This window comes from Blennius ocellaris (assembly GCF_963422515.1).
Source record: "Blennius ocellaris genome assembly, chromosome: 11".
NCBI lineage: Eukaryota > Metazoa > Chordata > Actinopteri > Blenniiformes > Blenniidae > Blennius > Blennius ocellaris.
Window position 1 is genome coordinate 17,372,100 of NC_137660.1, and position 12,217 is coordinate 17,384,316.

A 12,217-nucleotide genomic window follows, 5' to 3' on the forward strand; every position below is an offset into this window, starting at 1 on the left:
TGTGTGTGTGTGTGTGTGTGTGTGTGTGTGTGTGTTGTGAATCAAACCTGAAACACTTGAAGTTCTTCAAGCACCACTTCTTCAGTGGACCAGTTCTCTTGTGTGATGCTCACCACCTTCAAAATTGAGCCAACGTCTACAACACAGCAAGCGAAGGCGACAAGGTGGACTGAATAACTTTAATTCACAAAAAATCAAAACCTCATCAAAAGGTGATTATTTCTGGTGCATTTTGTGGTGAAGCACCAATCAAAGTTACCACCCGACCATTTTTTGACTGTGGTTCAAAGGTTACGCAATACATTTAAGAGTTATAAGACAATTCTGCGCTATAGGATAAGGTGTGAGATTAGAGGACAACCCCGAATAGCGTCCCAACAACTACACCAAAACACCATGAGGACTCCCAGTATGGGTTGAGAACAATACAGAGGGACCAAGTGGTATGGGGGCATTATTGTAGCAAAACTATTTGTCAATGCATATAAAGAGTTTTCTGTTAGTATTTCAATCCACCTGTCCAAAGTGAGAGTTGTCAATGTGTAAAAGAATTTGCCAATCTGAACCTGAGCTCAGGGCAGCAAAACCCCAGGCTTCACAGCTTTGAATCCTGTCAAAGCAGAACTGTAGCAAAAATCACTTGTAAAAAAAAACCAAAACAGCCAATTATGAAACTGCTGGACTCGTCTGTATTTTCAGCATTTGAAGCTGAAAACAGGCTTTTCAACTACAAATATCTATGTACGTATTGACAACTACTTGTAGTTGACAAATCTTATTACATGTACAAATTCTAATACAGACGAGCAGATCATTTAACACATTTAAATATCCATTTACTGACAGACAAATTACGAGATGACTTTTGCAGATTAAAATTCATATTAACAAAGTCTTTTACACATTGACAACTCTCACTTTGGACAGAAGGCTTGAAATACAGACAGACGCCTCTTCATACCACTGACATAGTTTTGCAACAATAATGCCCTCATGCAAGCGCCCTCTGCTGGTCAAAGTTAGACTTTCAAATGCTACCTAAGAGAAAATGTACTGCAAGTGTCTTACCTGTCCCCAGAAACATAACCTCATATTGTCCATCGTCTGCCATAACTCTGTCCACCACAATGTGTGTCAGGGTGTAGTCCACTCTGACACGAGTAAACACAGGCCGGCCAGTCAGAGGGTAGACCGAGCGATACATCAGAGGGTGGAATCGAATGAAGCTGACAACTTCATCTGGGAAGTCTTTGGTGGTCTTGATCCTTGGATCATAGGTTTTGCTGGGGCACTACAAGATAAAAAGGGAAATGATTCATCTTGTCAAAGTGTTCTTAAATCAAAAGATGATTTTGCTCCTTGATTGAGATAAAAAAAAAAAAGTAAGCAAGCCTGAATTAAATGTAAAATTGTTCCATCGCCTCTCTTAATGACAATTTACTGGTGTGTGCCTCCTCCTGGTGGTCAACCGGAAAACTCCAGCAGGAGAAGCACATATGGAACATCTGTCTTTCCCGCCATTTATGCAACAGTATAGCTCAAACTAAGAGCTTTCTCAGCAGTACACCTGAGGTTTGCACTAAATTCCCCATGCATCCTGTTCCCTCCCTTGATTGTATCTTTCTAAACAAAGTGAAATGAGAATGCAATTAACATGTCGGTAACCTCATCAAACTCAAGGTTATGTCATACATAATGAGACTGTATGTACAGATGTGGGCCCTACAGCACATTGAGGTTTTCACCCTTGAATCAATAAAGGCACACTTTTAGAATCAGGCCATGTTTATTATTTTGTAATTATGACGAAAGCGGAGCATTATATTTAATGTGTAAGCACAGAATCATCGGTCGCTTGAAGCGATGGGGTGAGTGTTTGTGATTGTCTCCATGCTCTTCTGTGTGGTTGATAACTCACTGTTCCAGGGCGAGGATACGGGATCCTCCCTTCGTATTCCACCCACCGGTGGTCAGGCCCCTCCTTGTGGGCGTAAGGTCCATTGAACACAGCCCTTATGTCTGCCATGCTATACACACACACTGCAGAGCCACGGAAAATAGAGCTGGAGACAAAGCGGAAACAGCAGATCAGGTCAAGAACAGGAAAAGGAAAAGATCACAGGTGGTGGTCATGATGATGGGGATCTTACCTGGAAGTTGTGAAGATGGCATACACTACAGGGTTTTTATCGTCTCTGGTAGGAAGTACAAAGATGTCCTCTGTAAGACAGAGGAAAACAATGAAAACCTGCACATCATATATTTAGGAGCAGCCCCATCTTTACCATTTAAGAGGAAACAGTTATATATTGTCACTAAATATTGATGTGTGATTTCTTACAATATCAAGATTTAACATGACAAAGAAAAGCTTTTATCATGTCTGAAAGCAATGCTACTTATCCGTCATGCAGTACCGAAAATAACACATCTGACTGGTTCCAAATCCACTCAGCAACAAAGAACTATAATCCAAGTCATATAGCCAACGCAATTAGAAACTATCTTAAGGAATGAAGAAGTATTTGGAGTCTTGGAAGCATTGAGATGATATCCCTCGAGTCCTGATCTCAGAATTATGGAGTTTGGTAGGGATTAACTGAAGAAAGTAAAAAATATGATCCAGCCCACATCTACAAGGGAGTGCTGAGCAGATTTTAGTAATCAATTCATTCGATGATATTCAAATGCATAAGTTCTGAGAAGACTAGATTTGAGATGGGAGCACAGCCAAACGTATCCAGGCTTCAACATATTTATCTTTACCTACATCTTCAATCAAATGAGCTCAATTTATATAGCATTTATATGAATACAAAGTGGACTGAAAATGAATACAAAACAAATAAAAAGTGATAAAATGGCAAAAATTAATGTAAAAAAAAACCTCACAAGCTACGTCATATCAAACTTAAATAATACAAATGTAAATTAAATGATACAAAATTAGTCTGGATGAAAAAAGCCAATAGATAAAAAAATATATTAAGATGAAGACAGTATAAGAAAAACCAAAGTAAAATGAACATATTCAAATAAACAAACATTTTATTAATTAAAAGCCTGGCAGAAGTGTTTTAAGTTTTCATCATATTTTTATGCAGTTTGTAGCTTCCATCTTGGTCAGCGATTTTATTTACCAGGGAGTTTTAATATTACATGTATTACATGTATTAAGTGCTCTCATGGGATTGTCTCTAAAAGGCCAGAGTCTTTACTTTTTAAATTCAGTGACTTACGGAGTTCATCAAAGTGAGTGTCTACACCGTCGGGTCCAGGGATGGAGCACACGAGTCTGGCTTTGAGGAAGGTTGTCCACTTATTGGTCAGACTTCTCAGCCCACCCACATCATTCTGAAACACAACCATACAAAAATACAGTCAGCCGTCCGACAGGACCAGGAGACAACCACAATTAATAATACACATGTTGTACTTAACCACAGCCCAACTGTAAACTATCCAACAGTCTCAAACCACGCCACAGCCTGACTCAGATTTCTTTCACTAATTAAGAAAATAAATAGGTGAACCGCATGCCTCTGGTGGAGTTGCTTATTTAACTCGCACAAAGGGGAGCTTCTTGTTAATATAATTATAGTCGAGAGTAAGAGAGAGCATACAAAGAACTCAGAGAAGAGGGAAAATGAGAAAGGAAGAAAAGAAACAAGTGTAAGTAGTGCATGTTGAAAGCGAGCACTAAAATCAAGTGAGGCTGCTGATTAATAATGCAGGTTTCTTCTTAGCATATGAATTGCTGTTTTAAATTGCAACCTTTGACTGAGCTTTGGTGAAAGATTTCAAGTGCATCTCTTTGTGATACATGGAAAACTTATGAGAACCCCTTAGACCAGGGCACAAACTGAGCACTAAAGAAGAGACGGTTATGGTTCAACACACACAAAAACACACTTGTGTTTAACAGACCCCCCCCCAAAAAAAAAAAATGTAAGCACTTAATGAGGATGTTTCACAATCTTCAAAAGAGGTCTGATGTGAAGTGCCCTTATTCCTTTTACATGGAGGGAAAAAAAACACACTTGCGGATAATGAAAGTGAAATAAAAATGGAAAGCGAGAGTGAGGGAGAGAAATAGGAGAGTAAGCGAAAAAAAAGGGGGGCTGTAAACCAGAGGAATCTCCTTCCAGTCTGCCTTACAGCTTACTCTGAAGTCATAAACACACCAAAAGCTTTTCTCTAAGAATGTAGCAATAGATCTTCGAATGCTCGCGAACTTGCTGTGTCGGCTCGTTCCATTTCGAATGACTAATAGCAGACTATGTGGTTTACAGAAGGCTCCCCGATCATGAATCTGTCATGCCTCTGTCTTCAGTCAGCTGTGCAGTGCCCATCACAGCTCACTGTTGTTTTGACATGCTGTCAAACTGAACTTTACAGCCAATGAAACATGATCATCAAAGCTCTTGCAAAGTCCAACAACCGACCGGAGAGAAAGAACCACTAAAAGGCTTCACGTTTGGTTACGCATTTGACGTCTGTGAAGGTGCTTGTAGCAAAAATAATGTTATTGAATGACGGCTCAAATGGCTTAAAGTGTGATTGAGTGAAAATGTTGTGTGTAATGCGACACGTGCAAGTTCTATCAGGGAAGTTAAATTTCTTTAAATGCCTTATTTATACTGTATCACAAGGAATGATCATTTATTATTATTTTCATAGAAAGCAAAAGCAAATCTTTTGAAGTGAAAAGAAATACATTGATGTTGTACACATAACATATCACTCAACTACATTGATCTAAGTGACAATCCAGGCATAAAAACTATGAATGACCCTTCAGCCGAGCACATGGGGATTTAAAGCGATGATTTAATGCCCCTGACAAACTCTGATGACTACAAAGGGAGAATATATTGGGGATGCTTCCTCCTGAGGATGATGAAATAACCCTACAGTTTCCTACACAAAGAGCAGATCCGATCAAAAGTAGTGATCCTTAAAAAAACAAAAAACAAAACTGCAACAGTGTCACATGAAGTGCATCTTAAGCATTTATCGGGAGGAGAGTGAAGAAATTTGGTGACTTCAGACTACCGGTACATTATTCAGTTGGACAGTATCACTCAATGACATGTAGCTTAGAATTAGTTTATAAGATTAATACAGACGAGAGAAAAGAGAATGTTTAATTCATGTTTTCACCTTTGTTATTTTAATATCATAGGAAAAGGTTGAAATGGTATTTTATTATTATTTATGTTATTTTTAATCCATAAATTTACCTTTATCTTGTAAATAGTGGAGTATTTCAGTGAAAGCACCATAAAGAATTAATACACTCTTCAAAGCACGCTCTCTCTTGTCCTTTCCTTTCTTACCTTGGCCTCAACATCCTGCAGTCTCTTCCATCTCCTTCCATCTCACGTACAGTACCTGTTCAACCCATTCATCAAATTGCTCCCTTTGTGCCCGAGTACTGCCCACTTTCCACACCTTGCCCCTGTAATATCTCACCTTGCACACACGAGCCACACGGGACAGGACGCTCTTGTCGTTGCCCTCCCACGACACCTCGCGGAAGAAAAAATATATCTTATCATCATCTGGGTTGTAGGTGTCTGCAATGGGATGAGCAGATATGAACCTGGCCTCTGAAGGCGTAGAGAGGGGAAGAGAGAGGGGAGAGCATTAAAACATGAGAGATAATGGTTTTGCCATGTCTTGAGGTGGCATTAACTTTGCACTAACCACATGTTTATTTGTAGCCTATGTCTTATTTGTGCAGAGGGCTCTGATTTATCACTACAGCGTTTCACTAAACTAAAGCTCTTCTGGGCTGCGCACAGATCTTAAACCTTTACTGGTGTTAAGGGGGCAATTTCAGGACAATGTTGATTACTTCAGAAACATTTTGGTTTACTTTCTTTCAATTTCAAACTGGTTCTGAAATACTTAATCATGCAGCCGTGATCCTTTGATATCCTCTCACTAACATATGAAACAATTTGACTAAAACATTCATTACAGGAAAAAAAAATATCATTAGCATTTTTGGCCTCTTGGGGGCAGCAGAAGGTAAACACAATGTGACTATCATCAGCTTATACATTTGAACATAGATGTTTTCTGAAGAAAAAATGGTTTTCCCTTGAGATTATGAAGGTACAGTGTATCTTAGCGACCCCCCCAATATTATACATCCATTAAAAAAAAAAAGCTTAATAGTTTTGAGTAATGTCTCTGGTAGTAAGAGTATTATGTCTTTTTTATTCTTTTAACAGTCTTTTAAAAGCAATATTCTCTTGTGTTTATGTCCAGTTATGTGTTCAACTGTTACCTGTAAGCTGTACATTAAAGAAAGCCAAACAAAATGGCAAAATTAATTAAAAACACCAATAAGTAAAAACATGATACAGTTAAAGAGTTAATATTTCCTCTGAACCAGAGGTGGGATGGAGGGCTACAGGCCTGCATGTTTTTGCCTTGCTCCTGCGGCAACACTGTAATGGTTGACTTATTGTCAGGCTTCCTTTAAGGCGTCATGATGACACATTTATCAAATTCAGGTGTTCTGGAGCAGCAACATTCAAAACATGCCACAACACGTTTGTTGATAAACACACAGTTGTGAAACAGATAGACTTCAATATTTATACTTTGTAAAGATTTTGGAGAATTATTTTTAAAAGACAAATTAGGTTTAAATCCTGCTCGAGGATACTGAACAAGGGCAATGACGGAAAACAGCAGTGAATAAAGATAAAATAGCAACAGCATGTTGCTATCAGTGTCCCAATTCACAGGGGAGCAAATCCAAAAGCTTAAAAGTTGCAGTGACATTACATCAACATTAGCTCAACCCCAAGAAACCGAGCCAATCACCAGAGGGTGATTCCCCAACTGGAACAGCTTAATGTACGGCTGCAAACACACTCAACAGAAGGTCATTGTTAGTCATGCAGCACTGGAAAGATGTTCCACAGGCTCACAGGAACAAAAACAGAGAAGTGGTGTGCTCGTTCTGTCTGCCTGTCCCAACACACACACTCAGACACCCATATGCGCAAACACACTGTTTACATACTGGAAGAGAGAGGGAGAAAATGAGAGAGAGTATTACTCCGAACTTCTCTGGCCACGTAGTTGTGAAAAGTGGAGACCATGTGTAAGGATTTAGATCTCAGTGACAACTGTTGACACATGACAACCCATCAGCGGCGGTAAAACACTCCAGACTGAAGATGCATGCAGAGAAGCTTCCATCCTCAGTGATGACTGTGCATGTATGTCTGTGGCTATGTGACCGTGTGACTAAGACTATGAACTTTCTGGCCCACTGTAAATTCCCCTGTAGGCGTGGTCCCTGCTCAGCTCTGGCATTCATATAAAAGTTCAAGCTAAATGAATAAGTGGGCTGTTTCCTTCCCTTTGGAATGCCAATAACTATCCTGAGGGCACAGGGAGGCTCTTTGTATCAGCAGAGAGGCTGGAAGTTTAGTGAAAAAAGCAATAACTAATTTTGAGTGCACTCAGGGTGCTGGTGTGGATGCGTGAATGCATGTGTACCATTGATCCAGTAGTCTTCGGAAACGTCTGTGCGGATGTAGTGCTGGTCAGGTGGAGGGCCGAGGGAGCGAGTGAATGCTGAATCTTTGCCCAGGAAGTCTGACGATGTGCCCACATACAGGTACTGATCTGAAGCAAAACCAGGAACAAGTCAGTAATGACACCTACTAAAAAAAAAGAAGAAAAAAGCACATTCTGAAAATTAATCTTGAAAATTTCTTTCCTGAAACCATTGAAAGGATTTAGTATCTATACTTGTAACCACAACTTTTTAACTTTTTGTATATGGAAAATAAACAAACAAAAAAATAAATAAATACAAGAAAGCATAAACATAGAGCTTTGTGCCCATGTACCAGTAATTATGGTGGCCCACAGGACTTCTGCACTACACACTTTCCATCACAGACAAGATTAACCAGTGTGTCATACATTTGTAATACGAGTTTTTCCAGATCATCAAAAAAACTAAAACATCAAAGAACTTCCAGAGATTGAAAGTTAAAGTTATCTTGAAGCAGAATAACTGCACATTTCTTATGATTGTACAGCCATAAAATTGAAATAGATCCAGTTAGAAAGGTTAAAGTGTTAGCCGTCTATATTTGCAATGCTACACACAGAAATAAGTATGACAGAAAAGAAATCTGACTGCTCCTTTTAACCCCAGTGGACCTAAAGACGCAGACTTTCAAAGATTTCTATTACCATAGACAGTATATGAAAGAGTCTCACTAAATACTTGTTTACAACTATCCGGCGAGCAATGTATTTCTGCCTGAGAGAAATAAAATGACCAAAATAATTGATAAGATAGGTCCAGGGAGAAGAATCCAAGAACACACAATTGTATAAGCATCTGAGAAGTCAGAAACATGTATTCACGAGGAAACTATGCTGAGCATGATTAAACTTATAGATTACAGGTAATAAGTGCTACTTTAGTATTATAATCTTCCCAAAATCATTTTACCTGTGAGGACTGAGGTGAAAGGCTGTACGGGGTCAAAGGGACATTTCAACCTTCCAGACTCCTCAGTATTAGACCGCAACTGGAATACACCATTCTGAGACAAGAGGGAGAATATTTATTACAAAATTCAATAATCCGAGGCAAACAAAGATGAACCTTTCCTACTGTGAGTCGCTCCTATCTTTTACCTCTCCGTGTCCAGAGATTTCAATGAAAGCACAGATGGGGTTGAAGGCTCCTGTCCCGCAGGCATAGACATGTGTTCGGTTGTAATTGTGGAGGACCCTAATAAAATTAGCACATTCCAACTGGAGCAAGCAGAGAGAGAAAGAACAGAGATGAGTTATGAAGGAAAGCCCGATTAAACAGGATCAGTGTGTATTTCAACTTATGAGGTGTGGACAGACTTCAGTGTCGAGAAGAAGAGACTTTAGAAACACTTACGTTTGCATTTTTGCCGGCCAGCTCGCACATTTCAATTCTGTCCCTTGGAGCAGGCCAGTGAATCTAATAATAGAACAATTGTTTTTAATTATATCTTCTTGTCAAAACATGAGTCATTAAATTTTGCAATCAGCCAGTCCTCTGACAATAGATTCCCATGTATTCAGTATACACTGGTTTGATAGTAAAAAATCTAGAATTGTCAATTATATCTTCATTTTCTTTGTTCTGTATTTAAGTGTATTTAAGTATTGAAGCTATAAAAGCCTTGTTCAAAATGCCACAGCCACACAAGACAAAATCATTCACAAGAGTGTCATTCCTGTATTAAGCTTCTGCGCGCATATCACTGATGAATTATAGAGTAGAATATAAGATCTTATCAAACCTTTTGAAATGTCTGTCTACAAAGTAAACTCCTGACTTCCCATTGTCACACAAGTTAAGATAAAATCTCAAGTGGAAGATGTTTCCATTTATCCCAAAATTCAGAATAAAGAAGCATGTGTTGCAAACATTTTATTAGATTCCAGGGTGAGTTTTGCATCCTAATGCTGTTTTTTCATATATGTTGCTCTAAAAAGACTGCATCATCTATTTTTTCCCCTCTATTTCACTAGTTTTTTTGGAAGGGCATATGAGCCTAATAAAATGATTAATAAGAACCAGCTTGATTTTGCTAATCCTCTCCATCCTTAACTAAATAGCTGATGCCACTTATAGACTTATCCCATCTCCACGTGCTGGTACGAGAAATCATTTTAAGTAGAATGTGCAGTGTCCCTTCGATGTACCTCACCATGTTCATACATGTGTTATAACAGGCTTATGTGCTTAGCGTGTTGCCTCCTCTAAACCCCACCAAGGAGAGCCATCGCCAAATGTATTCAAAGCCCAGGAATTCACACAGAAAATCAGCGCTACAACGTGATGTGTTGACACAGCACCGTGTGCCTGTGCGAGAGCTTTAACGCGTTTCCAAGTGCACAATTATGACTGACCTAGTTTTAACCAAGTCAATGGTTTTGGGTTGGGTTTTTTTAAGACTCTGTAAAAAAAGTTTACAACAGCAGCTATCTGCAGCAGAAATCAAGGTACCATAGTAACACCTGGACTGTTGGAGAGCATCATATTTGTGTTTTAGTGGCTGTGAGGCCCATTGAAGTTATGCCTGTTCACTGACTGATAAATCCCAAGTATGTGTGAACAGATGATCTTAACCATCAAGGGCCGATACCAAGAGGCTCATAGAGATACACTTTAGGTGCATTTTTCCCCGGCACTGCTATCAGACAGGCAACCCTTTGAGAGCAGAAGTGAGCTAAAACAACCACACCAAGATCAAATAAACATACTTGCAGATCGACCTCAGCTGCATAAACACACACACACATCTACAAACCTGAGCATATGGCACTGATCCAAATGCATTTGTGTGTCTCTCCAAATGTCATGGCCATTGTGCATGCTACCTGAATGTATACGTAACTTGTGTAGTTCAATGTGAGTGACCCGAACATGATGACCCTGACCTTACCAGATAGACGTCTTCAAACTGTTTTTACTGAAAGGTGAAAGAGCCTCTATAACAATAGTTGAGTGTGATCAAGTAAAGTCGCTTTGTAAAAGCTAAGTGATTATTTATTCCATTATGGGTTGTGTGTCACAAACAAGTTGTGACGTCTCAAGTGACTCCGGGTGGGATTTCATGTGTCTTAGGATTAGATCAGTCAGTGTTTACAGAGGACTGAAACTTCAATTTCTTTCCACATTACCCACCTGTCAAAGAGTGCAGGCTCTGAGAACTGCTGTAAACACTTTGAAGTCTACTTAAACAACCTCTCAAGTATACCAAATGTCCTAAACAGAAACAAACAAGAGCTGTGGTGTATTTATGATGCTCAGTTCATTCTTGGCTTCATTTTCAGCTCTGAATGCACATTTCATACCATTTCTTTTTACCTTTATATATAATCTTCACATTCCTCTCTTTAATGTACCTTTCTGGAAGCTTTTGACAGATTGTCAGGGTCAAGCAGGTAGATATGATCCTGGGCTCCCAGCAGAAGACGACCTCTTTCCTCATCTAGCAGCAGCGAGTGGGAGTGGAGGCCGTCTGAGGGGCCCAAAAAGAGAGATACACTGCCAGCCTGCAGTAGTTCTAGCCAACAAAGACGGAGAGCGAGAGAGAGACAGAGAGACAGAGACACAGAGAGAGATTAACAAATCTCTGCAGTACCATGTAAGTATACAGCTTACTTTTTAGAATGCGCCATCTCACATCAAATTACAGTCCTTGAAAACATATTTCAAAAGGATTATGCTGTCAGGCTTAACCCATTCTATGCCGTTTAATCCCAAAGACAAGCACCAGGTTGCCTCTTCCTGGGAAAAACAGTCTTGACTTGTTTTAAAACTGGCTAATCCTCTGTGGTTCAACACCTGAGCTGCAGTGTTGACAGAGAAGATATACAGTAGCAAAAGTTTGAGCAGTGTCATGCCTCAAGAGGTGAACGATCAGATATCTTTGTGAAGAGATTTTGCATTGGTCTATTTTCACACACACACACACACACACACACACACACACACACACACACACACACACACACACACACACACACACACACACACACACACACACACACACACACACACACACACAAAGCAACAGATATTCAATTTGGGCTATGCTACATTGAGAAGATAAGATAAGATATACTTTTATTGTCCCCGTGGGGAAATTTTTGCTAGATTCCGTGCAGCTGCAGCTTACAAGGGTAGAAGAACAGAATAAGAAAAAGCATCAAATAAGAAAGTACAGCAGCACATACAGTACTTCACATAATAGATATTTAATAGACACAGCAGTAGATCAGGGTTTCTCTAAGTTGGATAAAGGATGTTTCAACACCTAGTAGCCGAGTTTATCACAACATCACACAACTCCTGCTTGTTAGATGCATTCTGGTAAATCTATAAATTGTCCACACCTGTTCTGCATCAAAGCTGATTTTATTATTCAAATTATTCTCTGTTACACTTTCAGTGAATTCAATTCTTCTGATAAGAATTAATACTTTCAACCTTTTTTTTAATTTATCTTTAAAAAGCGCTATGAAAAAGGAAGCCCTCTCACACCGAGGTTTTTTCTAGCTGTTGTGCCGAGAAGCTCTCAGCCACTGGATTAGATGATTGTAAGAGCAGGTGGGCTACCTGATGCTTCACATTTATTATGTACTGTATATGAAGAGTTCAAATATACAGGGTGTT

General features: G+C 39.4%; 1 protein-coding gene across 2 annotated transcripts in view; it reads right to left on the reverse strand.

Annotated features, from left to right (window-relative positions):
- Positions 1-12,217, reverse strand: part of sema3d (sema domain, immunoglobulin domain (Ig), short basic domain, secreted, (semaphorin) 3D) — a 31,880-nt gene that overhangs the window by 9,739 nt on the left and 9,924 nt on the right. For both annotated transcript variants that reach the window (XM_080505068.1, XM_080505067.1), the window contains exons 3-13: positions 10,945-11,105; positions 8,945-9,007; positions 8,689-8,808; positions 8,501-8,594; positions 7,528-7,656; positions 5,476-5,612; positions 3,240-3,354; positions 2,151-2,220; positions 1,919-2,063; positions 1,069-1,291; positions 48-136 (exon numbers count right to left, since the gene is read on the reverse strand). In XM_080505068.1, the coding sequence (XP_080361194.1) occupies positions 48-136; positions 1,069-1,291; positions 1,919-2,063; positions 2,151-2,220; positions 3,240-3,354; positions 5,476-5,612; positions 7,528-7,656; positions 8,501-8,594; positions 8,689-8,808; positions 8,945-9,007; positions 10,945-11,105 (1,346 nt within the window). The remainder of the gene's footprint in view (positions 1-47; positions 137-1,068; positions 1,292-1,918; positions 2,064-2,150; positions 2,221-3,239; positions 3,355-5,475; positions 5,613-7,527; positions 7,657-8,500; positions 8,595-8,688; positions 8,809-8,944; positions 9,008-10,944; positions 11,106-12,217) is intronic.